The sequence below is a fragment of the Leptonychotes weddellii genome, chromosome 4 (assembly GCF_054177405.1).
Source record: "Leptonychotes weddellii isolate Sample4059 chromosome 4, ASM5417740v2, whole genome shotgun sequence".
NCBI lineage: Eukaryota > Metazoa > Chordata > Mammalia > Carnivora > Phocidae > Leptonychotes > Leptonychotes weddellii.
Genome location: NC_138372.1, coordinates 153370915 through 153397724, shown reverse-complemented (window position 1 = coordinate 153397724; position 26810 = coordinate 153370915). Strand labels below are relative to the sequence as shown.

Below are 26810 nucleotides of genomic sequence, written 5' to 3'. Positions count from 1 at the left end.
TAACACCCAGTGCTCCATGCAGAACATGCCCTCTTTAATATCCATCACCAGGCTAACCCATCCCCCCATCCCCCTCCCCTCTAGAACCCTCAGTTTTTCAGAGTCCATCGTCTCTCATGGTTCATCTCCCTCTCCGATTTCCCCCCCTTCATTCTTCCCCTCCTGCTATCTTCTTCTTTTTTTTTAACATATATTATTTGTTTCAGAGGTACAGATCTGTGATTCAACAGTCTTGCACAATTCACAGCGCTCACCATAGCACATACCCTCCCCAGTGTCTATCACCCAGTCACCCCATCCCTCCCACCCCACCCCCCACTCCAGCAACCCTCAGTTTGTTTCCTGAGATTAAGAATTCCTCATATCAGTGAGGTCATATGATACATGTCTTTAGGAGAGTTGAATTCTATTGCCAACATTTTCCCTACTCAGGCACCGGGACACTTGATAAGACACGACCTTTCCCGGGCCTCATTGCGTTGTCTCAAAATTCCTTTCAGGGTGAAAATCCCATGCTTCTATGAATGTTGGCATTTTGAAGTATCAGCACCCAGTAGGATCTCAATATGGTATCTTTAAAATGAGAGGAATGTCCGTTGTGTGCTTGGCCCAGGGCTATTCATGGGACACACAAAGATAAATGAAAAATGTCCTTGTGTTTTAGTTGTTCACAGTCATCTACCCAGGCGATAACTGGAGCTAGAGAGCTACCCCACAGGTATGTACAGGGGACTGTGAGATCGCAGAGGGGAGGAAGGCAAGAAAGAGAGACAGCTGAGCAGAATCCGAACAGAGGCTGGCCAGATGTGCAGGAAGGACCATTCAAAGCAGTGTAATCAGACGAGGGTCTCCCCAAACCCTTGAGCTTCCATGAAAGGACAGCTACCCTTGGAGCTGGAAGCATAAGTGTCTGACCAGCTGGTAGTAAATTCGGTACAGCCTGTAGCTACCTGCTACCAACAATTGTGTCTGGTCACGAGATTGGCCACCAAGGGTCAGCCACCAAGTGCTGATTTGAGATATACTGAAGAGACACCCCAGGAGGGCTTAGCAGAGGATGCCACAGGCAGGTCCGTATGTAAGAACTGTAGAAGGAAAAGAAAGAAATGGCTGCAGAGTTTACTCCCTCAGGTCCATGGAGCCTATAACCCCTGCTTGCTAGCGGAACTGATGTACATTTGGTGGGAAGAGCGAGGCTATTTCTGTCAGCTTCTTATGCCAGGAATGGACCAAACCCGCTACCTCCCCTACTTCCCATTAATAATTCTTATTCAGCTTCAGCTAAATCTTGCCATTGTCCCCCACTCTCATCAAAAAGAATGCAGATGACCATGTGGCAGTGGGTATGTGCATGCGTGTGTGAAATTTTCCTAGAATAGTGGCTTGCATTATGTTTTAAAGCACCAGAACCCTCTTTCCACATTAAATTTTACTTAGAAGAACAATATAGAAACAGCTGTGGCCAAACCTCAAGAGCTACAGCAGCATAAATATTTATCAGGCACTGAGAATGTCTCAGGGGCAGTGTGATGCCCTTGATATGTATCCCCTCATATCCTCTTATAACAGTGCTATGATGTGGTGCTTATAAGACAGGAATTATTTTTATCCTCTTTTTTAGAGATGAGGAGGCAGGGAATGAAGAGTTATAGCTAATGCATGGCAAAGCTCAAGTCTGACCTAGGCCATTTGCCCTCAGTATGGAGTCCTTACGGCACAGAAGGTCCTGGCCCAACGGGGCAGCTGAGCCATCCCGGGATCTGTCCCTTTTCCCTTTCTTCTGAGGTAGCAGGTGTAGCTAAGCTTCTATATCTCCTTTCTCCCAGCTCAGGAATTAGGATAATTTATCAGATTGCTGTGTAATAGGGTCTAAGAAATACTGCCTTGGTTTGTCCTCTAAGATCTCTTCCAGAGTCTGTATTCTGTCATATCAACTCAATGTGAAAGGGATGCTTATGGCCAAAAAGGTCTTCAAAAGTGGAAGTAGGTGCCAATCACACACACACACACACACACACACACACACAGAAACCAGACAGTTATTACATGATTCCATTTATATGAAGTGTCCAGAGTAGGCAAATCTGTAGAGACAGAAAGTAGGTTAGTGGTTACCTAGGGTTGGGAAGCTGCGGAGACAACAGGGGTAGGAGTGGTGACTGTTAATGGTTATGAGGTTTCATCCTGGAACAATAAAAATACCCTAGAAATATCAATTCTAGAATAATTCTGTGAATATCTGGAAAACCACTGAGTTGTACAATTTAAATTGAGAAATTGTATGTTATGTGATTTATAACTCAATACAGCTCTTAAAAAAACCAAAAATTAAAAAATAAGCATAGGGCTATCTCTTTAAAAATTCATCCATGTGTTGATCTGTTAATCTGTGAATTCATTCTATAGTATCCGTGGAGTGCCATCTCTGGCTGGGGAGTCTGCTACACATGAGACAGGGAGCCCCCCTCCCCCGCCCCTGGTCAAGAAGAGTCCTGACAACAGCAGGCGGTAGGAAGCCTTCTCTCACAAACATATATGCAAGGAGAGAGGAGGCTCAGAGCTCGGTGGGCACACTGGGATGACCTGGGAGAGGGGGTGGTCTTGAGCCCAAGCCTAGACCTTACGAGGGAGACCAGTGGCAGGTAGCCAAGATGGCGTATGGGTGTTCTAGGTAGAAATAGCAGCATGCGAAAGCTTGGAGAAATGAGAGTACAGGTGAGTGTCTGGTGGTTTGCCTGCCTGGATAACAGCCCATCGTGTGGAAAGGCCAGGAAGAAGGGGATTGCAAGATAAGCGGGAGCTAAGTGACTCCATTCCTTCAATCATTCATTCAACCATTCATTTCTTTATTGAGCATCACCTGTGTGTAAGGCAGAGGTTAGGTCAGTGGTGTCAAGGTTGGCTTTCAGAATTGCCTGGAAAGCTTACAAAAATTGGTAGCTGGGTCTCACCCTAGGAGTAACTGGTCTTAGGGTGCTTTGGGCATCAGAATTTTTCAAAGCTGCTCAGGGAGTTCTATTGGCAGTCAGCATTGGAAACCAGTAGGCTGTATAATGGAGCTGAAAAAAAAAAAAAAGAAAAAAGATTAGAACAACGATGGTCCTGGCACTTGGGAGTTGACACTCAACAAATGTTTTCTGAGAACTTACTAGGTACACCCTGGACACTGGGAATGTAACAGTGAATAAAAGAGTCCCAGACCTCATAGAGGTTCAGACTAGTGGACGGAACAGAAAATAGGAAGCAAGCAAACAGAGGAGTCTCTCATTACAATGTGAAATAAGTGATGTGAAGTAAATAAAGATTAACAGCCAACAGTGAGGGAGAGGGTGGTTCCTTAGATTGGCCAGTCAAGGATGGTCTCTTTGAGGTGACTTTAAGCTGGGTTCTCAAAGAAAAAACTGGCCTTAGAAGATTCATGAGACGTATGTTCCAGGCAGTGGGCATGTGTGTATGTGTGTGTGTATGTTCATTGTTGTTGTCATTGTAAGGAAGGCACATATTCAAACCACATTAGGAAAAAAGGGATTCATTGTATGGAGAGACTTGAATGTGTTTATAGGTTATGGTGTTTTATTTATCCTTTTATGCCCAGAATCAAAGGTGCTGACTGCATGTTATAGTTGTTTTCTAAATGTTTACCAAATAAATGAACTAATGAAATCAGTAGAGAAGAAACTGAAAGTTAGGGTGATGGTTGATCAAAGAATGTTCCAGAGGACATGGGAAGAGGGAGATTCCAAAGCATACAGAAGGAGGGGCATCTCTGAGGTGGGAGGGAAGGAGCTGGGGCAGGAAATTTCTAGTGCAGAAACAGGAAGTAGCATTCCCTCCTGATATCTACAGTGTTCTGCTGGGGGAGAGGAGGTTTGCTCAAAGGGAGCCAGGTGGACGTGAGCTCAGGGTTCTGAGGAGGTGGGAAGAGTGACTTTGTGTAACTGGAGAGGTGGGATGGTCAGGGACATTTGGAAAGATCACAAGCGTGAGTGTGGGCGCCGAGCCGAGGCTGCAGACCCCATGTAAATGGTGGTACGGGTGGACATGGCCGCGTGGTGACATGTAGCACGAGCCAATAACTATGTCTTGGGGGGTTGTACATAGATGGCTATGCAGTGGTTTAGGACAAGGCAATGAACAAACTCTGAGTTTGGAAGGAGAGAAAGACTGAAACTGATATTAAGTCTAGACTGGGCCATTAAGGAAGTCGTGTCGCAGAGCTGAGAGATAACAAGGGGAGAGAACAAAGGACAAACCATCATGAGTCAAAGGCCAAAAAGTGTGGTGGAGAGAAGGAAATGAGAGAATTGGAAGGGACGGAGCTCCTTGTTTTCTCCTTGTTTCTCCGTGGTAGGCACTGCGCACATCCAGGTACTATGAAATAGAACAAGAGTTACCTTTATTGAGTGCTACTGTGTCTCAGAAGAGCGAAGAGTTTTACCTACCTAATTTCATTTCATTCTCATAGCAGATACCATAACCCCCATTTTACTGATGAGAAAAATGAGGCACAGTGAGGTTAAATAGCTTGCTCCTGTTCTTGTAGCGAGGAAGAAGAAACCGCATGTGTCTGATGAAGCTAATACCCATAACTTCCAAGCTAGGTTGATAGATATTTTTTTTCTTATTGTAGAACAACATATGACTCCTGCATCCTTTTCATGTGAGCTGATAACCCAGGCCGGCTGTATTAACCCACTCGGCACTGCAGGATGATGTCCAGATTCCCTAGAGTGATACAGGAGCCTGGTCAGAGTCCAAACCCATACCCTCCTCTCTAGGCTCGGCCTCCCACACCCAGTGCGTCTGCCTGGAGGAGTTATTTTCAGTTACCCAAGGCACTGGGACAGCTTTTGTAGGTGGCGGTGTCTGGATCAAGTGATGTTCTTCTCCCTCTTCTCCTCCTGGCTGACTTCTTACAGTCCTTCCAAAATGAGTGTGAGTATCACCCCCTTTCCCCTTCCCTAAGCTGAAAAAAATGAGAGCGATACCACCTGACACACCAGATGTCTCCAGGGCATCTCTATAGACCATCATAGCTCTTCTCTGCACAATGAGATTGTGGGATACTGACTCCTTGTTCAGGGCTCTGCTCACAAACCCACACCCCCGTCCCCTTTCATCATCTGGAAGGACCCAGAAAAGAGAGGGAAACAGGCTCTGATCATCACCAGTGATGGACTCTTGTAGCAGCCTAAGGAACCCCTGGTTTGTACCCATACCTCAGAGTGGCCAGGCTGGTTCCCATAGCCTTTTAGCAGCTGCTAAAGGAAAAAAAGTCAGACAGTTAAAAAAAATGTACTCAATAAATTTGAGACATCTGTGGATAGCGTGATATGGATATCATATCACAGCTATTATATTAAAGCAGTTTCTAACACTTTCATAATTCAGAAATTAAAATAGTTTTAGCCATTACCACTTTATAGTACATGTTATAATTTCATGTTACAGTGTGTGTGTTTGTGTTATAATTGAGCTGTGGGCCACCCAGCAGGGAGGTGGGTGCTTTGTGGAAGTGGCCAGGCTGCCAGTTTAGAGGCTGGAGATTTCACTTTCTGGTTGGGTGATTGAGCAAATACCCTATTTCTCTGGAGCTTCTGTTTCTTTCCGTGTAATATGGCAGTAATAGGCAAGCCTTCCGGCATTGTTTGAGAGGCCAAATGACAGCACGACTGTGAAAAGCGCTTTGTAAACCGTAGCATGCTCTAAAGGAGGGGGGAAAATGGTGCTATTATTAAGGAGAATGTTAGAGTATCCAGTATCCAGTATACGGCTGGCCAGGTTTCACCTGGAGAGGCTCATTCAGGGAAGTCATCAGCAGGATGGCAGGAAACTCCTGCAGCAAAATCCTTTTGGAAGCAGGGGAAGAATCCTACGGAATGAAGGAGAATCGCAAATCAAACCTCGTGGAGACTCTCCTGGGAAGATTACGGGATGAAAAATTAACTTGGCACTGTTGGGGGTGGGAATGTGGACGGCTGCCCTGGATGCCCCCGTCTTCAGCCTCCGGACACTTTCCTTCCCCAAAGCCATTTTAGTCAAAGGTCATGTGTGAGTCTTGTCAAAGGCCAGCTTCCAATGGAATCATTGTCCCCCGGGACAGCGGCCCCCTGACTACATCTGCATTGGAGAAATCCCAAAAGCAAACGGCCCAGTGCAAACAAGAGCAGTCCGGGGCCGCCGTCCCGGGGCAGAGCTCACAGGTCCGCCGGCCCGCAGCAGAGGCCGCGTCCGCAGCGCGGGGGCCCGGACCAGGCGCCCAGACGCCGGCAGCATGACCCGCCGCGCCGATCGGGTACGGTAGGCGCCTCTCTCTCTCTCTCTCTCTCCCCGTCCTCCATTGCTGGGGCTCCCGAGTCCGAGCTGCCGTTTCGTCTGCCCGGGAAACCTTGCAAAGGGCCTCCAGATTTGCTGGAAAACCGTCTCTGTTGGGCTGCGTTCCCGTGCACTCAGCTGGAGCAATTTCCAGGCGCGCAAGATGCAGAGCTTAACTCGTTTCGAGTTTTCGTTGCCAGGGAATGTTTGGGTTTGTAAATACTGTGTCTCTCGTTTCTGGAAAACGAGCCGGTGGAACTTGCGGAGAGGGGTCGTGGACGAGTCTCCGTTCACCCACGGGCTCGAACCCGTGCCCAGTGGGAGCTCCCCGCGGCACGGCCCGGCTGCGGGTGCTGCGAGCCGTCTCCTCCCGGGGCCGCGGGCGGCTCCGCGTTTTGTTTATTACCTGTTGCACAAAGACTTTGCAGGAAGGATGGGGGATTTTTAAAGCCATCTGTTTCAGTAATGTTCTCTGGGATCCTACACTTGTGTCCAAAGGAAAGAGAATCATCTCGCAGACGGGGGGAGCCCCTTCCGCACGGGCCGGGTCCCCTCCCGGGCTCCACAAAGGAAAGATTTGATTGGCGTGCACACAGCCGGGCAAGCCAGTCTCTCTCGGCCCTTTGTACTTAACTATTTGAACGAGTCTTTCAAATGGATCTGGCTAATTTGGGGTAAGAGTTGAGGCAGCCTGGGATCTGCCCTGAGTAAGGGTGCTTTTGATCTGGACTTGGACATCTCCCAGGGCAAACAGAGCAGGTGGGGAGGATCGGAAGGGGCAGTGGGCACAGCCGGTGTGCAGGCGCGAGCGGTGGGTCAAAGGGTTTCCATTGCTGCCCTGCCACACACTCTGGTTTCATTTTAACAGGTTAAGCCCAGAGCCATTTCTCCCTGATAAAGGGAATGAAAACAAAAGCCTTTCTAGCGCTCAGCAGGACGGAGAGGGAAGCCGGTGGTGGTATTTGTTGACGTATTTATCTCACGCTCAGTTCCACGGAGGCTAGGAGGTTCTCCACACTTCAGTTCCTTAGATGTTAATGGAGCTTCTGCTCTTCCCCATCTCCATTTTGTCCTCCACCTTCCCCACCAAACTTCTTGAGAGTGGGTGACACGGGCTGTCTCCACTCCCTCACCACCTGGTGACTGCTTTGCACCCCTTCAGCTGGCATCTACCCTGGCTTCTGAAGGCAAAGCTTGCTCAGGGCCACCAAAGACCTCTCTGAACCCTGGAGCAAGTTCAGTTTTCTCCGGGCTTCTCTGTGTCATTTTGAACCGTTGGTCGTCCCCCTCTCTGTCTCCCGACTTGGTCCTGGATTCCCTCTGACTTTCTCAGTGCCGATTTAAGGCCTTTAAAGGTCTTCCTTCAGCAGTGTTGGTGCATCCTGAGAATCCTTGATTCACTTCCCTTTCCATCCCCTGGGAACTCTCATCCGTTCCCAAGGCTGCAACCAGTTCATACAAATCTCCGGCTTATTCCGATCTTTCTCCTAAATACCAACCTTTTATATGGAACATCTCCACTTCGACGTCCCCGGGAGCACCTTAAAATCAACATGTTGGAAACTGAATTTATCTTCTCCCTCCTCCTCCTGGGCCTGCTCCTCCTCTTCCATTCGCCACGACTCAAATGGCCTGCCCGGGGTCCGAACCAGACCCAGCAGCATCATCCTAAGCGACTTCCTCTCTTTCATTCACACCTGATCGGTCACCGAGTACTGCACCAAGTCTCGCTTCTACTAGCTTCACACAATTCACATGCATCCCTGCATCTCCATCTACTCCGCCACCATCTTAGTTGAAGTCAGTACCTCCCCACATTCTATTTGAGTCACAGTTTCCCACTCGTAGGCCAGTCCTACCCATCCCACGCCCCCTGTCTTGTCACCCAACACACTATGTCCAATGATCTTTCTAAAATGTAAATAGCATCATACAGATCTTTTTTGAAAAGTCTTCAGTAGATTCCTCTTTTTTTCCTGTTGAGTTAGTGTGCACAGGTTCTCCATGACTTGCCTTTTACCCTGCCCTGCAATCTCATCTCTTATCCTTTACTTCCTATCCACATTTTATGCACATTGCTTGCAAATTTAGGCATATTAAACTATTTACAAAACATGACTTTCCTCCTTACCCTTCTCTTGGGTCTGTGTCTATATTTTTCCTTGAAGACTCAGCTGAGAGCTACTTTCTCTTGGAAACTACCCAGACCATCTGCTCCCCATCCTCCAGAATGGGCTAGGTGGCCATCCCATAGTCTTCCAGAGCTTACTTTATTCCTTCTGTCAGAGCATTTATCAGTCCTTCTTGCACAAACTATTTATTTGTCTCCTACTGGCCTGGGAACTCCTCAAGGGCAGGGATCAGCCCTTTTTGTCTTAGCATCCTTAGAACCTATAACCTGGACCCAACTGGGATGCTCAGTGAGTTTGTTCGAATTCTTGTGTAGTTCTTGTCAGTGACTATTATGTTCGGGCATTGACTAGGGTGAGAGAGATACAATCTATAAATACAGTATGGTAAAGGATGACGAGCGAAGGTCAACTGTGATTCTCAGGAAGAGGCATGGTCTTCACCTTTTTAACAAAGGAAGGGTTTAGACTTTCTGGGTATTTGAAATAATCCCCCAAGTGTCCCAGCTCACTCTCCAATCCACATTTCAACTCATGAGTTTCTCTGATTACTCCCTGCATCTATCCTCACCTTGTTCAAGATCAGGAAGAGCTGCAGGAAAAACCTTTTGCAGGTTTGCTTTGGCTTTGTGAAGGCGAAGGACTCCTTTCCAGCTGGAACCCGGCATGGGAAGAGGGCCATAGGGAAGATAGGTGGGCTTCTAAGAGAGCCTTTTGATAAGCTGCTACCAAAGACACAAGCTGGTATCTTCTGATACTAGGTCTGCAAGGCCTCAGAAGGGACCAGCAGATGAGATCTCTAAGGCTGGCTTGAGTGTGGTAGAGGTTTGGGAGACTAGAGAGGAGAAAATGCAGCTTTGGTTTTTCCAAAGAGAGAAGTTTGTGCGTCTGAAACTCTAGACGGAGGTGAGTGACGATTAGGTTCTATAGAGAGTTATTGAAACTGCAAGTTGTTCTGGTTTGGGGCCGTGGTTCTTTTGAGATCTGGATGGACATTACTCTTCTCAGCAAAAATGGACAAGATGCAGCACAGGGTACTTTCTGTAAACTTTCAGGAAGTTCATACAAGTCCACTCTTGGATTCCTTTGAGTTGACATGAACCTCAGGTTAAGAATCTCTAGTCAAAGGTTAAAAAAAAAAAAAATCTCTAGTCAAAGGATTAATTCATTCGAAGGATATTTGGGAGGGTAGGTGGTGATTAGTAGGAGCCAGCATACATCCAATTAAGCATATTTTCTCTTTTGAGAGGATCCCAGTGTAATGTGTGGTATTGAACCTGGAGTCACAGGACCTGGGCTCACATTCCTACCCTGGCACTCACTAGTTGTGTGACTTTCTCTCTGAATCATGGTTGTATTATGTATTAAAAAGGGGTAATAGGTGTTGGAAATTTTAACTAAAATAAAGCACCTGGAACATGGTTATGCCTACTTATCACTGATCATTTCAAAACCTTGATTTCAGGAAGGGCCCAGATTTTACGATATTCTTCTGGATTAGGAGGATGAATGTGGGATAAATTACCACCTAGTTGAATGTGATTGTTAAAGGCTATTGGATTAACAGGTGGATGTCCTTGGTAGAATGCTCTGGGCTTTGTCCTTAACCCTCTTTTATTCACTATCATTGACATCCATGAAGGCATAATACATTGATCACATTTGCTTAGAAAAAAGGCATAAGGATTAAGGGTCCAAAAGCTATTAATCAGTTGTAGTCTATTTTGGCTTTTTATATTGTGGGGAAGTATGCAGAAATAGATATAAAATGTATTGTGCATGGTATATAAAAGTCAATTGCAAAGCATTGGGTGTATCTGTGTGAGAGGGAGAGAGGTGGGGGAGTGAGAAATAGAGAAAGAGGAAGAGGGAGAAAGAGAGGGGAAGAGAGGAGGGGCAGAGAGGCAGGGGGTAGGAAGTGACAGAGAGGGAATGTTTAAGATAAAAGTCATGGCTTCATACAATTAAGGTTTAGGAGTTTAAACTGACAATAAAATCAATAGTGAGATGTATCCTCTAAAATAATGTTAGGTTTTGTTTTAAAAGGTATAGAATATAGAACACGGGAGGTGACAGTCATTCTCCTCTGCTTTGTGCAGACCATATCAGAACAATTGTATCTAGTTCTGGGTGATACATATTAATCCATTAGCATTTTTTAAAGCATATATTATGTACCAATCATTGTGCCAGATGCTGATGATAATGGTATTAAGAAAGATAGACTTGCTGGGCGCCTGGGTGGCTCAGTTGGTTAAGCAACTGCCTTCGGCTCAGGTCATGATCCTGGAGTCCCGGGATCAAGTCCCGCATCGGGCTCCCTGCTCAGCGAGGAGCCTGCTTCTCCCTCTGACCCTCCCCCCTCTCATGTACACTCTCTCATTCTCGCTCTCTCAAATAAATAAATAAATCTTTAAAAAAAAAAGAAAGATAGACTTGCTTTCGTGGAATTCACAATATAGCAAAGGTACTAGAAGAATAAGCAGCTGATTTAAATCCGATGTTATACTTGCTTTAAGAGGGGAAGCTTAGGTCCCTGTGGAACCACCTAACAAGGGATACTTAATCCAGACTTAATTGGATCAGAGTAGACTTTTTAGAGGAAGTGATGTTTAAACGGAGACCCAAAGGCTGAGTCAGGGTTCTCAAGGTGCAGGTGGTGGAGGGAAAAGCGTTCCAAACGTAGGTGACAGTGCCTTCAGTAGGCCGAACTGAAACAGGGGGAGCAGAGAGATAGGGGATGAGAGAGAAGAGATAGAGTGGTGGTAGGGGCTAGATTTTTCGTGTGGCAGAGCTGTAATCAATCACTAGGAGGGAATCATTAAGGGAATCATTAACACTATGAGTAGGGCACGGTCCCAATCAGTTTTAAGTTTTGGAAAGATCATTCTGGCTGGAGGGGTGGTTGATGAAAGGGAGGTGTGGTGGTAACATAAACAAGAGAGGATGGTGGCCCCAACCCCCATGGTAGAGGAAGAGGACAAGAGTGGAACAATTCAGAAGCTCATGAGGAGATATAAAGCAAATAGTGATCACCTGCGGGAATGCTATAGGAAGGTGGCTGCAGGACCTCTCCTGGCCAAGGGGAAGACTTAGAGGGTTCTGATGTCTGTCTTTCCATCTTTCACTCTCATGTGGAAGGGAGATTAGCATTGTACTTGTCTCTCTGAGATGGCAGAGCTGGGCTTTAGCTGGGTGGGAGATACAGGGAGATAAATTTCAGCTCAATACAAGGCGGAATTTTCTTTCTAACTGAGCTCTTCCAAGGCGATGAGCATTTTGTCACAAAGATATTTGAACAAGAGGACAGAGGAGGGGTGTTCCTGACAAAAAATTTGAACAAACACGGTAACTATTCTTGGAAGAGTTGGAGAGGCAGGAAGAGAGGTGGCCAGGCCTGGTGGGCACTGATATTTCCTTCCAACTCTGAGATTCCAGGATTCTGTGTGTGAAGTTCCAATATCTCAGCCTAGCATTTAAGGGCTGGTGTGATCCGGGCCTTTGTAGGGCTCCCATAGGTCCTAGTTTCCTTGAGCAGTCCTAGTGCTGGCCTGCGATCTCCTGGTAGCTCTTGAGAATTCCCACATTCACTGTTGAAGGGTCTTAGTTTGAACAATAAATTTTCTGAGCATTCATCTCCCTGACTTAATATTCCTGCCTTGTTCCCTTGGCATCCTGTTAGAAACCCTAGGAACGAAGCATACTGAACTATTTGTTACTTTCAGAGGAGACTCGGCATGTTGCTGCATGTTTGTTTACTTTTGCCCTTTCCTATGTCAGGAACACCCCTCCTCTGTCCACCCTATTTACCTCATTGAGAAGATACTTTTTCATCAAGGTCTGACCTAAATCAAATGCTAAGTCCTTCATCAAGGCTTCCTTTAACTTCCTAGGGTGCATTATAATGTTGAGTACATAATTATTTTTATACTTATTTGGGCTCCTTCTATTATCCCCAAGAGGTCCAGTCCTAACATCTATGAAACATATAGTAACCCTATGGTATGAATGGTGCTCGGTCTAAGGCAAGAACCTTTCAGAAGGAAATTTCCATTTATTAAAAAAAAGTCATATTTTCATTTTATAAGGGATGCATGCATTTTATAGGAAAAAGTTAAATAAGGAAAGTATCCAGAAGAAACAAAAAATTGTCTACATTCTAAGTGCCTGGAGATAAACATATTAACACATGGGTGAATATCCATTTTATGTGCATGTAGTCTTAAAATCAGAGTCATGCAAATCCTTCTGTAACCTGTTTTTCACTTAACAACATACCAAGAGTATTACCCCATGACATTATATATTTTTCAAAAACATGATTTTCAGTGGGTGCATTGTGTTCCATTCTGCTGTCTCATGATTTGTTTAACAAAATCCTCTTGGTGGACATCAGGCTATTTCTGCTTTTTTGATGGTACAAATAATGTTATGATTACCTCCTGAGACAGATGCCCATGCACCCACTATCTGTTCTATATGGGACATTTATAATTTCTAAAATGACAAAACCGTTTATGACTAAAAATAAGGATACTGAGTTGCTAAGAAGGTAAGAATTTTAAAAAAGTTCAATTTTACTTTTATTTTTTAATTTTTAATTTTTTTTAAAGATTTATTTATTTTAGAGAGAGAAAGCACAAGTACAGGGGGAGGGGCAGAGGGAGAAGGAGAGAGAGAATCTCCAGCAGACTCCCCACTGAGTGTGGAGCCTGACATGGGACTTGATCTCATGAACCTAAGATCACGACCTTGAGATCATGACCTGAGCCAAAATCAAGAGTCAAACACTTAACCAAGGGAGCCACCCAGGTGCCCCTAATTTTAGTTTTAAAAACTTCGCACCTATTCCATGTTATATAGATGTATAATATATAAGATTTTTTATTTATATGTGTGTATATACTTACCAGCTTTTTTTTTTTATTTATTGAAAGCATCTGATTTGGAAATGTGTCAACAGTCAGTAAGCTTGATGCAGAAGTGAGAGATAGCCAATAAATATATTTATTAAAGAATTGAGTTTGAAATCTAAAAACTTCAGCATCTCTGTATCAGTGTGACAAATTTTTATTCCCAAGCTAAGTATAAGGAAAAATGATGACAAGTATGTTACAGGATGAACATAATTCTCTAAAAAGGACACTACCTAATGTTTTGTTGTTTAAAGAAGGTATATGGCCATGGCTTTAGATCCTTATTCTGAAGTAAATAATTTATCATCTTAGACACTCAGCAAACAGGTAGGTATCCTTTGTAGAGTGAAATATTTTCATCTGAGAAGCAGGCCTTGATTAGGAAACACTGTGAATCAGTTTGGTGACTTCTTAACAAAATAAATGAAAGATGTCGGGATGGGTTGAATTGTGCCTCTCCCTCACCTCCCAGTTAAAGTCCTAACCCCTAATATCTCAGAGTGTGACCTTATTTGGAGGTAAGAATTGGCTCATATGATTATGGAGGCCAAGAAGTCCCAAGATCTGTTGTCTGTAAGCTGGAGAATCAGGAAAACTGGTGTGTAATTTAGTTTGAATCCAAAGAATGGGAGGCTGATGGTGTCAGTCTAAGTCCAAAGTGTGAGAATCAGGAGAATAGATGTATAAGGGCAGAAGAAGATGGATGTCCCAGCTTAAGCAAAAAGGGCAAATTTGCCCTTCCTCCACCTTTAGTTCTATTCAGGACCTCAGTGGATTGAATGATGTATTGGTGAGGGTGATCCTTACTCGACCTGCTCAAATGCTAATCTCTTCCAGAAACACCCTCATAGACATACCCAGAAATGTTTTACCAACTATTGGGTAGCCCAATCAAATTGGCACATAAAACTAACCATCGCAGGGTCTTCACAGAGGTAATCAAAGTAAAGTGAGGTCATCAGGGTGAGTCCTAATCCAATAGGACTGGTGTCCTTATATAAAGGGGAAATTTGACACAGAGATACACATATAAGAGGATGGGAAGAAACACAGGGAGAATATGGCCATCTACAAAGCCAAGAAGAGAGTCCTGGAACAGATCCCTCCCTCATAGCCCTCAGAGGGAGCCAACTCTGCCGACACCTTGATTTTGGACTTCCAGCCTCCAGCACTGTGAGTCAATAAATTTCTGTTACTCAAGCCATTCAGTATGTGATACTTTGTTATGGCTTAATACAGACTTAAATTAATTACAGATTTCATGAGCGCTTAATTCCCCGGCATGGTTTCAGCTGGTAACACTCAATACATTATTTTGCTCTTCAGTCACCAGAGACTCTGCTGTTATTCATAGGAATGATAGATGACCGTGTATTGCTCTTCCCAGTTAGCAAAGCGTTTCCATATTCACAACCTCCTTTGACCCTGACCAAAGCATAAGAGATGATAATTCTGTATCTCTGTTTCAGGGATAGGAAATGGAAGTTCAGAGAGATTCAAGGTTTGCACAGGTTAGAAGTGGTAGAGCTGAAACGCAAACATAGATTTTTTTTTTTTAAAGATTTTATTTATTTATTTGAGAGAGAGAATGAGAGACAGAGAGCACGAGAGGGAAGAGGGTCAGAGGGAGAAGCAGACCCCCTGCTGAGCAGGGAGCCCGATGTGGGACTCGATCCCGGGACTCCAGGATCATGACCTGAGCCGAAGGCAGTCGCTTAACCAACTGAGCCACCCAGGCGCCCAGACATAGATGTTTTGAAACTAAATACAAAATACTTTATTACTTTCACCTTCGTGGGCATGTCAAATACCATCTTTTGTCTTTCAAGTTTGAAGAGACATGAGTTGTGGCATGCTGAGCCACATTTCCTTCTCTCTCTCTCTTTTTTTTTTCTAAATCCCCTGAGTAAGATTTTATAATCCTACTTGCTGGAAGATACCTGATGCCTGAAGACACCTACCCCTCCTACGTCTTCATTATCAAATATTTATCAGGAATCTAGGCACCTGTGTTTATGTGTGCAGAATATTTCTTCTCCACTCAGAAGCTTTGTTTACTGACCAACTGGGCTTTCTTAGTACACAGTTTGATTGCTGACAAATCCAATTGCAAAACTTTGGACGTGTTGGATATAATTGGGTTTTTCCATCATTAATACTGCTCAGATATTAATTCAACAGAGTGACATGAGGGCTGCCTCACAGTTTCCAGAAGCTGCTTGACTTTAATCAGCAGGAACAAATGCAAGATTATTGCACTTTTTCCTTGGGTGACCTAAGCTTGTTCTTGGCACCCGTGAGTGCAGCGCACTGGTTGTCTTAGTGTTTTTCAATGGCTTCTACCCAGGGGACTTATGAGTTTTTGAACCTTGGGGATAATTCCATAGGAATGTAATTCTTTTCCTCCCTGAAGAAACAAAATGTTGCTTGTGTTGGGTTATTCTTATTATGGGACAAAACCAGTGGCTTCCAAATTTTGGAATCATAGAGGTCCATAGGTAAGTTTGTCGGATTTAGGAAAAAACAGACAAGCAAAACAAAACAGGCCACAATAACAACAGAAAACCCCAGGATTTCCCAGTTAAATTTCAATTTCAAAAATCAATGAATACCTTTTTAGTGTAAATGTGTCCTCAATATTGAGAATACTAAAAGACGATTGTCTCCGGCAGCCCTACCTATAAAGTAATATTATGGGTAGAGTGTTGATAATTTTTCAATATTTCAGAAAAAGTCTATGAAAGTTATACATTACCCAAGTAAGGCTTCAGAGTTTCCTGACAATGTTAAATTTACTTGATTTTTGGTTGGGATTTTTTTGACCCAACTTGAAAGCACTGGTCATCTCATGCTGAAACCATAATTATACTATCTTTTTTGATGACTTGTTGTATGCTAGGGATCATGCAAAGCACATACATTATCTTGTGTAATCTTCAAAACCAGAGGTTGGCAAATTATAGCCTCTAGGCCAAATCTGGTTGCTGCCTGTTTTGTAAATAAAATTTTATTGGAACACAGCCAACCCCTTTTGTTTCTGTAGAGCCTGTGTGTGCTTTCACTTTACAATAGCAAGTTGAGTCGTTATGATAGGGATCACTGCATGGCCTGCAAGACTGAAGATATTTATGATCTGGCCCTTAATAGAAAAAGTTTGCCTGCACCTGCTCAAAACCACCCTTTGAAGGAGTTGCTGTTATTCTCTTTTTTAGAATGAGAAAAAGTGAAGGCCTAAAGAGGTTCAATAACTCAGCAAGGTCTCACAGCTCTTAGGAGGCCAGGGCCTTAGGCATGAAGCGACTGGGGCTTCTCACAGCTCCTAGACAAGGTCTGTTGAATTCCAAAACTTTTGCTCTTTCTACAGCTGATCTGAAGGCTGATTGTAGATTGCACTTGTCCTAAATGGGCTTAACGATGGGGAAACTGATTTGTGATTTCTTATTAAATGCCATCCATCTCTAAGACAAAGCAGACGGGATGGGTTGTGGTTAAGTGCTCAGGCTCTGTGTAAGCCCCATCTCTTCCACTTCATTTCTCTGTACCTCCACTCTACCCTCACAAATTACAGATGATAATAGTACCTATAGGTGTGATTGTTACTCAGGTCAAATGAGATGATATCTAAGAAGAAATGAGAAGAGTACATGATGTGTAGTCCACAGGACATTTGTTACTTTTAGTTCAAATAACTATTATTTCAAACTAGGGGTTAAAAAAGAGTTTGGGAAAGTTGGGAGCATCTACCATGGTTGGTGGACAGAATACCTCAACCAGGAAGCCTGCAGAGCACAGCGGCCCCTGCCTGTTGGATAACAGCTAGGAAAGATGGTCTTCCAGCTTCTCTGGGACAGATGTCTTTGGTCTGAGCATGTCTTTTAGTCCTTGGCTGGCCACGTTTGCCTTGGGAAGGTGTGTTGTGAGATGTTACAGGATGTTCATCCAGTGCTCACTGGATCCTAAACCCCTTATTACTATTACCCCTGATTATTTATAGTCTTAACTTCCACTCCCAGTAGCTCTAAATTGACTAAACATGTAGTCAGGCTGCCAGAGAATGACCTTCCTAAATAACACAAGACAAGCAATTTTCTTAAGAAACACCTCAATCTATAATTTGATCCTTAGGCAAAAACAAGAAAAAAAAAAACCCCAGTTTTTACTAGTATTCTCACCCTCCAAAGCAAATTTTGTGTCTGGAATCACTAGGAATAGAATTTGTATGTAGAACGTATTAAGCAAGAATAGCCTGATCTCTTGAGGAAATCAGGGGATAGAGTTGTTCCCCGAGAGGGATGGGAGTGGCAGTCTTGAAAAGCCTGGAAAAATTTTCAACATTGTATACAAGCGCTTGAATGGCTAGTCACTTTGAAGTAACTAAAGACACGGCTGAAGCTCCTGGAGGCTTTGTTCAAGTGAAGAGGTAGAAGTGTGTGTGGACATCAGCAGCAGGGGTTTGCAATTTCCCCAGCATGTCTTGAGTGTGTGGGGACAGGGACAAGAAAGTGGCATTATTTTTCTAAGGTTGAGGCTTAGCACTCCTCTAGGACCTAGAGAATTCTTGAGAACTCTGGCCCTGGGGGCCAGGCTGGGGAAGGACAGAAGGAGAAGGCCCCAGCCAACCCTGCCACCACATCACAGAGAGTAAAGCTGCAGGACCTGTACCTGATCCCTTTTCTCCTCTGTCTGAACCCTCCACACTCGGGTTACAATTTCCTTCCTCTTTCTCCACCATCCTCTTCCTTTGCTAATTTATTCAACCGATATTAATGAAATGTCTCTGTATGCCAGGCACCATGCTAGGCTCTGGACATAAGAGGGAAGGGGCACAGACTCGCTAATATTGTGAGGTTTATAGTCCAGTGGGAGAGGCACACATGCCAGGAGTTAGGGTAGGTATTGCAAGACAAAAAGGTGAGGGGAGACCAGGGAGCAAGCAACATGGCCGAGGGCTCTCTGAACTGAGAACAGAAGGCTCACGAGAGCAGACAAGTCTGATGAGTTAGTTTCCATGCTCATCCAGGTAGAAAGTGGCAGCACTGAAGTTTGAACCTAGGTTCAAGCTGGACTCTAAGAAGTATCTACGTTTCCCTAAATCTTCACCAAGAAAGAATCATACTTGCTCTCAAAATGTTTCCATTCAGCTGTGTTGGACTCCCCATGAAGCAACTTGAACCATACGAAGGAAAATCATTCATTCGTTCACCCAATCTGATCATCGACGGGGGGTCAGCCACACTGTTCGTGTAAGTGCAAAGCACAGCTCTGAGCACCACTGCTATGAGTGCTGAGGAAAGCCTTGTTCGGCTGGAGTTGGCGTCATGCCGCGAGTCGACATGCCCTTCAAACTCATCACAATGCCCCCTTGACTCCATAGGATCGGCCCTCATTAAAATGCAGGCCATGGGCAACCCACTTGTTTATTCCTTTCATTCCTAAACAAACAGCAGTCTAATAAAGAGGCAAATGAGGCAATGCAGGACGCAAGTCCGCCTGGGAATGCAGGTATTTCCAAGAGGTTGGGCTGATGCAAGCAGTTTGCCCCTGCACCATGAGCTCTGAATGTCACTTGGCACTCTGGGGTTCAAGGGTAATATTGCCCGCCATGCTAATTACACACCGGGACCTGCGGCCAAGCAAGGTTGAGAAGGTCTGACTGAATATTAGAGTGGGCAGCATTCTTTCTCTCTGGGGAATGTGGCTGGTCCAGATGCAGACGGCTCAACACTTTCTGTGCCAGATGCAGGAGAACTTGCAGAAGATGGTGGAGATGCAGTCCCTGTCCTCAAGAAACTTTCAGTTCATTGAGAATTTCGGACGGAACAAACACAACAGAGGGGGCAGGGTGTGGTGGAAAGATCAGGGACTTTGAGCCATTCAGACTGGGTGAAAATCCTTTCCCCTGCTGTGAGCTAATTATTTCATCTTTCTGAGTCTTGGTTCTTCACTCATAAAATAGGATTCTTTACTTCATGCAATTATATAAGGTCATTAGATATTACCTTCATAGATGGTTAATTATTATAATCATTGTTATATCTATTATTGTCATTATCAGAATATGGCAGATTCTTGTTTTAACCCTGGATGACTTTTGGTAAATTATTCAACCTCTTCATCTGTAAAATAGGATAATCCTAATGGCTTTATTTGTGTGGTTCAAGGGCTAACTGCCGTCTCTCATCGTTCCCACCACCCTGTTTTATTCTTCACTCATACCTCTTATCACTAATTGACATATTTGTATAATTTGTCTTTTCCATCCAACAAAATATAAGCTTCATGAGCGGGCATTTGGGTTCTTTTGTTAATTGCTGGTGTCTTTTCTGCCTAAAACAGTATTTGCTGCTTAAATGGATGAATGAGTGAATGTGTGCTAACCCCTACGTTAAATGTTTGGCCCATGGTTGACTCCCGGTAGGGGTTACTGTGCTCAGTGCCATTATTATGATTAGAATGTGTTGTGTGCGGTGAGAGGAACTAATACAGAAAGTTTGCTCCCAGCTCCGTCAGGCGGCGATCTTTGTCCTTAGCACTGGCATCTCATCAACTGTGTTGTCGTTGGGTAAAACAACTGGGTCATTGTCAATAGTAAGGTCACATGAGATTAACTGCAAAAATAAGAGTTAGAGAATTTTTGTCAGTTCTCAGGAAGAAGGGAAAACAGCAGCAGGAAGGGAGAGAAGAGTGGGAAAAGGAGAAAACGGCATCTTTCGCAAAGTGCTCTGTGACCTGAGGCCATCAGCTACAAGGCTGTGACTGAGCTCAGCCAGCTCCAAACCTTGAAGGCATGCAAAACCAGCTGTCTCAGTCAGGAGACACAAAAAGAATGCACTGGTAGAATGGCGTCAACCTGCAGTTGGTGCCAAAATGAGAAACTGTTTTTTACAGAGTTTGTTCTGTATATGAACTCTTTTTTTTTTTTAAAGATTAATTTGAGAGAGAGAGAACAGGGGGAGGGGCTGAAGGGGAGAGGGAGAGAGAGAATCTCAAGCAGACTCCCCGCTGAGCGCAGAGCCCGACTTGGGGCTTGATCCCATGACCCTGAGATCATGACCTGAGCCGAAATCAAGAGTCCGATGCTTAACCGACTGAGCCACCCAGGCGCACCTGTATCTGAACTCTGAAAGGCACTAAGAGAAAAACCCCTCAATTGCCTTCTACTTGTGAGATTGGATGACTTTTTTAAAAAAGTAATAAACTAAATGTATCATAACATAGTGGACTATAATAGAAGTTCTTAGAAGCTAGACTCTGGATAGGCAGACCTGAGTTTGAATGAATTTGCATGAACTTGGGCAAATTACTTAAACTTCCATGAGCCTCTGTCAAGAAGAGAAACCAATATGTACTTTGCAAGACTGTTGAGAGAATCTCTGTGCAATGTCTGGCATATTCTATGTGCTCAATAGGTGGTAGCTGTTATTATTAACAATTGATACCACAGGACCTTTTTACTTAATCCCCACAACAACTGAGAGGGAGGTTTTATATATTTGGAAGCAGAGGTCTAGTGAGGTTTCTTAACTCAGGCCACACAGCTAGTGAGCATCTGAGTTATGACTCTAACTAAGCCCGACAGCCGAGGATTTTAGTAATTAACAAGTTGTATAACATCTCTCATTAGAGCCACAGAAGTTTAGTGGGACGATGTAAGGTCCGGAACGTCTGCATTCTCTTGCATAATACTCTAGTGGCAAGCTAAGGTCATTGTATTTCAACTTTGCAGTGGCTCTCTATTTACAAGGGATTATAAGAGACCTATAAGGCTAGGAGAGGCGGTATAAGGTCAGCTCATTTTATGCCTGTCTTTTAGATCTACCCAGAGTAGATTGTTTCATCTCTTGCTTAAGTCCATCAAATGGTTTTGTGAAAGGTGTTTCTCCTTTTCTTAGCCTAGCCCTGACCAATGTTCTCCTTCATTGGCATAAATTAAACTGTGCCTGCAAATTATATGCCTACCTACAACTATATATATACATTTCCTTCAGGAAATGAAATAGTAAGAATGAAGTGTGTATAAGGATCCTTACCTTTCCTTTTGATTTATTCAGAAAAAATAAAAGTGAATTCTGGTTATTTAATTTAATTTGAGTAGTTATTTGCTGGTCATTGCAGAGAGAGAACTCAGCTCCCTAAGAGAGTTTTTTTTGAAGATCTATTTATTTATTTGAGGGGGGAGGGACAGAAGGAGAAGGAGAGAGAATCTCCAGCAGACTCCCTGCTGAGCAAAGAGCCCCATGCCGGCCTCGATCCCACAACCCCAAGATCATGATCTGAGCTGAAATCAAGAGTTGGATGCTTAACTGACCAGGTTACCCAGGCACCCCACCCTAAGAGAGTTTGAAGAAGAGAGTTAAATAATAGAAGATTAGAGTTGGAAAGGACATAAAATGTTGTGTAGCCAATCTTCCTCTGAATTTCTTTACCATACTTTACCATAATTCCTTAACAGCAGTCTGTTCATGAATCATAACCATGATTTCATTTTCTATAAGAGAACTCTGGCAGCACTGATTGCTCGAAAGTTCCTCATATGAGATGAAGCATGCTTCTCGGCAACTTCTAGTTTTGCCTGAGGGAGTACACAAAATAAAACTCATAGGTCTTACATTGCCCTTAGAATATTTGAGAAAGACAACCACACCCACCTTCCTCTATCATCCATGCAAGGTACCCAGGCTGCATAGGCTCTTTAACCTTGGCCACTGGGGAGCTCATTAAATATCCACTCACCAGTTGGATGAGCCTTTTGAAACAAATCAGATCATACCACTGCCTGATTAAAATTCCTCCCCCCGCCAGTAACTTCTCATCACCCCCAAAATGAAACAGAAAGGCTCCACTGTGACCTGTGAGGTCCTGCATGAACCAGCACCCAATAGCCTCTTTGAGATCATCTGGGATTTTTTTCTCCCATTCTACTCTGCCCATACTGGCTTTCCTGAATGTACTGGGCTGCTCCTACCTTAGGGACTCCCCACTTGCTATTCCTTCCAGGAGACACCTGGTTCTTCCCTCACTTTATCTAGGGTTTTGTTCAGATGTCATCTCTGCAGAGAGACCTTCATTACCATCCAACTGAAAATAGCTGCTCCCTTTACTTCCTGTTCTCTTGCTCGGCTTTGTTTTCCTTATCACTTATCAAATACCTGGCCTTATGTTAACATTTCTTCTCCTACTAGAGTGTGGGATCTTGAGGTAGAGGCTTTCTTCCATTCATACTGCATCCTTAATGCCTGATGCATACTAGGTGCTCAATAAAAGTTTGTTGAATAAATAAACAAATGAATAAGTGGGTTGGGTAACATGGACTCCTCATCATCCTAGTCATGCTTTCTCAATGCCATCTAGTTTTGTAGTGACCTACTGAAATGAGACATCCAAAGTGAACCCAATCCAGATGGGAGTCCAGTCTGTGGCAGGCTCAGCTGAGCTTTTCTGTCCTGGATTGGACAGTAATTGTCTACTAAAGGAACCCAAGATATAATGAAGTCATTGAGAACTGTGGTCAAGCATGGACTTCTATAGAATCTGTAGGTAACAAAAACTCCCAGCTCTCTTTTACAAAAATTGCTATCAGAGAAACAGCTAAAGGGGCAGGAAGATGGATCTTGTCTCCATTCTGTTGTTCAAATATCATGTGCAGAAAGACTATCTCAGGAGGATAACTGGAAGAATATATAAATTGTATCTATAATGCATCCAACAAAAAATCTGCAAGACAAGAGGGCTCCCTGGGAGTGGAGTGGAACAGAGATTGAGTGAGCCAATTCTCACATACCCATTGCATACCTCTATGACAGAACTCACCAGAGTGTGCTTAACAAACTGTTGACTTCCACATCTCCCAATTAAAACCTGCTTTTTATCTCAATATCCATGATAGCCCCAGCACAGAGTACGCTTTTGATAACCATTAGCTTATGTTGTAGTGAGTGCTTGTGAAATCTGCCTTGAATCAAGATTATACGAATTTATAAAACTCTGGTTTCTCAAAGTTGAGAGCAATTGTCTAACAATGACCAGCCTTCTCTCTCATCTCCTAGGAACCTTGAAATGACATGGCTATGACACCCACGGTTCTGGTCAGTCACTTCCTCATTACCAACTCATTCTTTTTTTGGGTGAGAACTAGGTCAGCCTAGAATAGAAGTTAATCTGTGGCTTCTGATATGTTCTGAATTAGGAGACATTATCAAGTATTAAGACTTATTAAACATTTATCAGATTCTCTACTTTTAATAGACTCATGTTTCTCCCAGCAAATAGTTAACATTCCCATTCCTTTTAGATCTTGACAGTTTTATAATCCTCATTAGGAAATCATGGAGAAAAGAGGACTCCCCCATTTAATAGGTACTTGAACTTGGGCAGGTTGCCTGATATATTTGAGCTTGTTTTCTCATATATTGACAACAATAATACCGTGAAAAGTTTAAAGAAGGTTAAATAAGGCAATACATATGTATATAAATGTCTCTAGTATGTTGTCTGGCAAAGAGCAGGAAATTACTAGCTACAACTTATGGAGTGTCTGGTCCATGCCAGGTGTGGTACCATTCATACATACTTGCTTTTCCCTTTCCCTCCACCCTGTCTGAGCTGTCATGATCTCTCCCAGTCAGAGGTACTTTAGCTCTGCGACCTCGCCTATGAGCAGCCTTTCAGTTTTCCTGATCACAAAGTAGGAAGAGTGAGTGAGCCTTGGTTCTTCTCATAGGGCTTTTTTTTCTTTTCTTTTTAAAGAAGTGTTCTTCAAATGCAAGGCATTTTTTTAAATTGAAGTGTAATTGACATATAACATTATATAGTTTCAGGTGTCCAACAGAATGATTCTATATTGGTATGCATTGCAAAATGATCACCACAATAAGTTTAGTTAATATCTGTCAGCAAACATAGCTACAGAATTCTTTTTCTTGAGAATAGAACTTTTAAGACTACTCTTTTAGTGACTTTCAAATATGCAATACAGTATTATTAATTATCGTCACCATGCTGTATATTACATCCCCATGACTTATTTATTTTATATCTAGAAGTTTGTAACCTTTTGACCCCCTTCACCCATTTTGCCCACTCCTCGTCCCCCGCCTCTGGGTCTATGAGCTTTTTTTAGATTCCACCTATTAAGTAAGTTCATTCCGTGTTTGTCTTTTCTGTCTGACTTATTTCACTGAGCATAACGTCCTCAAGGCCCATCCATGTTGTTCTAAGACATTGTTCTTGAATTCCCACAACTGTCCCACAAACCCTGATTACAGTTTGTTGCCATTAAGATTCAAGCCCCTTGAGATCTGTAGGCGAGAACTGGGTTTTCATTTTATTTTAAAGTAAAAAGGAAACAGGAAACTTGATTAAAGTACTATGGCAGAGACCCCAAAATACTCTGAAAGAGATCCTCCTATTTTTAGGAATGTGAAGGGTTTCATCACACACAGGGACTTGTTAAAATAGGTCCACACCATGACTCAAATGCTTCAGTCCCTGTTAATTGAAAGGTTTGGAGGGCAACTGAGGTGACTCTGTACACAGCTTGGAAGGCACTGACCTGAGAGCTGAAGGTCAGGGTTAATGTTCCTTTCCTGTGGGTCCAGATGCTTTGGAATTTGCTTCACTGCAGGGATAATCTCACCAGCGCTCTCTCTTTTCTTAAGCAGCATTTTTTGAGATATAATTCATAAACCATACAAACCTACCCTTTTAAACTGTACATTTCAATGGTTTTTATTACTCTCATGGAGATGTGCAAACATCACCACTATGTAATTTTAGAATATTTTCATCACCCCCAAACAAAACTTCATACCCAAAGCAGTCACTCCCACATCACCTGATAACCACTAATCTCCTTTCTTTCTTTATGGATTTGTCTATTCTAGATGTTTCATATAAATGAAATAATACAATACGTGGCCTTTGTGTTTGGCTTTTTTCACTTGATTTTTTTCTTTTTTTTTAAGATTTTATTTATTTATTTGATAGAGAGAAAGCAAGAGAGGGAACACAAGTAGGGGGAGTGGGAGAGGGAGAAGCAGGCTTCCCGCGGAGCAGGGAGCCCGATGCGGGGCTTGATCCCAGGACCCTGGGATCATGACCTGAGCCAAAGGCAGACGCTTAACAACTGAGACACCCAGGCACCCCTTCACTTGATTTTTTCAAAGTTGATTCATGTTATAACATGTATTGGGACTTCACTCCCTTCTGTTGCCGAATAATATTTAATTGTATTGATATACTTCATTTAGTTTATCTATTCATCAGTTGATAATTCTGCTATGAACATTTGTGTACAAGGTTTTATGTGGGCGTATGTTTTCATTTCTCTAGGGTATACCTAGGAGTGGAATTGCTGGGTCATATGGTAACTCTATGTTTAACATTTTGAGGAACTGCCAAACTGTTTTCCAAAGAGGCTGCACTGTTTTACAGTCCTATCAATAATATATGAGGGTTCCAATTTTTTTCACATCCTTTCCAACACTTATTATTGTGTGTTTTTAATTTTAGCCATTGTAGTGAGTGTGAAGTGGTATTCTATTGTTGTTTTGATTTGCATTTCCCTGATGACTAATGCTGTTGAACATCTTTTCATGTACTCATTGTCCATTTATATATCTTCTTTCTAGAAATGTCTATGCCAATCCATTAAAAAATGTGGGTTATATTTTTTTTTACTGCTGAGTTGCAAGAGTTCTTTATATATTCTGGGTACTAGGCCCTTATTAGATGTATGATTTGCAAGTATTTTCTCCCATGCTGTGGACCACCGTTTCCACTTTCTTGCCATCTTGACAATAATGTCATCCAATCTATGAACATGGATGTCTTCCCATTTATTTAGGTCTTCCATAATGTATTACTATGACACTCTCTAGTTTTCAGTGTACAAATCTAATACTTCTTTTGTTTAATTGATTCATAGTAGTTTATACTATTGTAAGTGCAGTTGTTTTCTTAATTTCCCTTTAGGTTGTCCATTGCTAGTGTACAGAAACACAACTGGTTTTTAAAAAATATTTAGCTTGTATCGTGCAACCTTCCAGAATTTACTTATTCTAATAGTTTTTAAAATAGATTCATTAAGATTTCTTTTCTTTTTTTTTTTTTTTAAAGATTTTATTGATTTATTTGACAGAGAGAGACAGCAAGAGCAGGAACACAAGCAGGGGGAGTGGGAGAGGGAGAAGCAGGCTTCCTGCGGAGCAGGGAGCCCGATGCGGGGCTTGACCCCAGGACCCCGGGATCATGACCTGAGCCGAAGGCAGACGCTTAACCATCTGAGCCACCCAGGTGCCCCTGTAGTTATTTCTTTAATCAAGATTTTTATTTTGAGATAATTATAGATTCACAGTCAGAGGATCCCTCATGTTGCCCTTGTATATCCATATCCACTTCTCTTCCTTGGCAACCATCAGTCTGCTCACCGTTCCTGTAATTTTGTCATTTC

The 26810-nt window shown here is 43.2% G+C and overlaps 1 protein-coding gene and 1 long non-coding RNA gene across 19 annotated transcripts in view; one reads left to right on the top strand and one right to left on the bottom strand.

Moving 5' to 3' along the window:
- Positions 1-26810, top strand: part of ENPP2 (ectonucleotide pyrophosphatase/phosphodiesterase 2) — a 142448-nt gene that overhangs the window by 29535 nt on the left and 86103 nt on the right. The window contains exon 1 of one of the 16 annotated variants that reach the window (XM_081816440.1): positions 4829-4935. The exons of 14 other annotated variants lie outside the window; for them this stretch is intronic. In XM_081816440.1, the coding sequence (XP_081672566.1) occupies positions 4879-4935 (57 nt within the window). In that variant the 5' untranslated portion in view covers positions 4829-4878. Of the gene's footprint in view, positions 1-4828; positions 4936-6160; positions 6296-26810 lie in introns of those variants that run through there. One more of the 16 variants, XM_081816444.1, reaches the window with a different exon arrangement.
- LOC145720965 (uncharacterized) lies at positions 335-4752 on the bottom strand. 3 transcript variants are annotated; one of them, XR_014144356.1, is made up of 4 exons: positions 4254-4752; positions 3150-3217; positions 2952-3059; positions 335-1085 (listed from the first exon to the last, which is right to left on the bottom strand). It is a non-coding gene; the product is annotated as an uncharacterized LOC145720965 (long non-coding RNA). The 3 variants fall into 3 exon arrangements; XR_014144355.1 differs by lacking the exon at positions 3150-3217 and having other exon boundaries at positions 4254-4371; positions 4443-4752; XR_014144354.1 differs by lacking the exon at positions 3150-3217.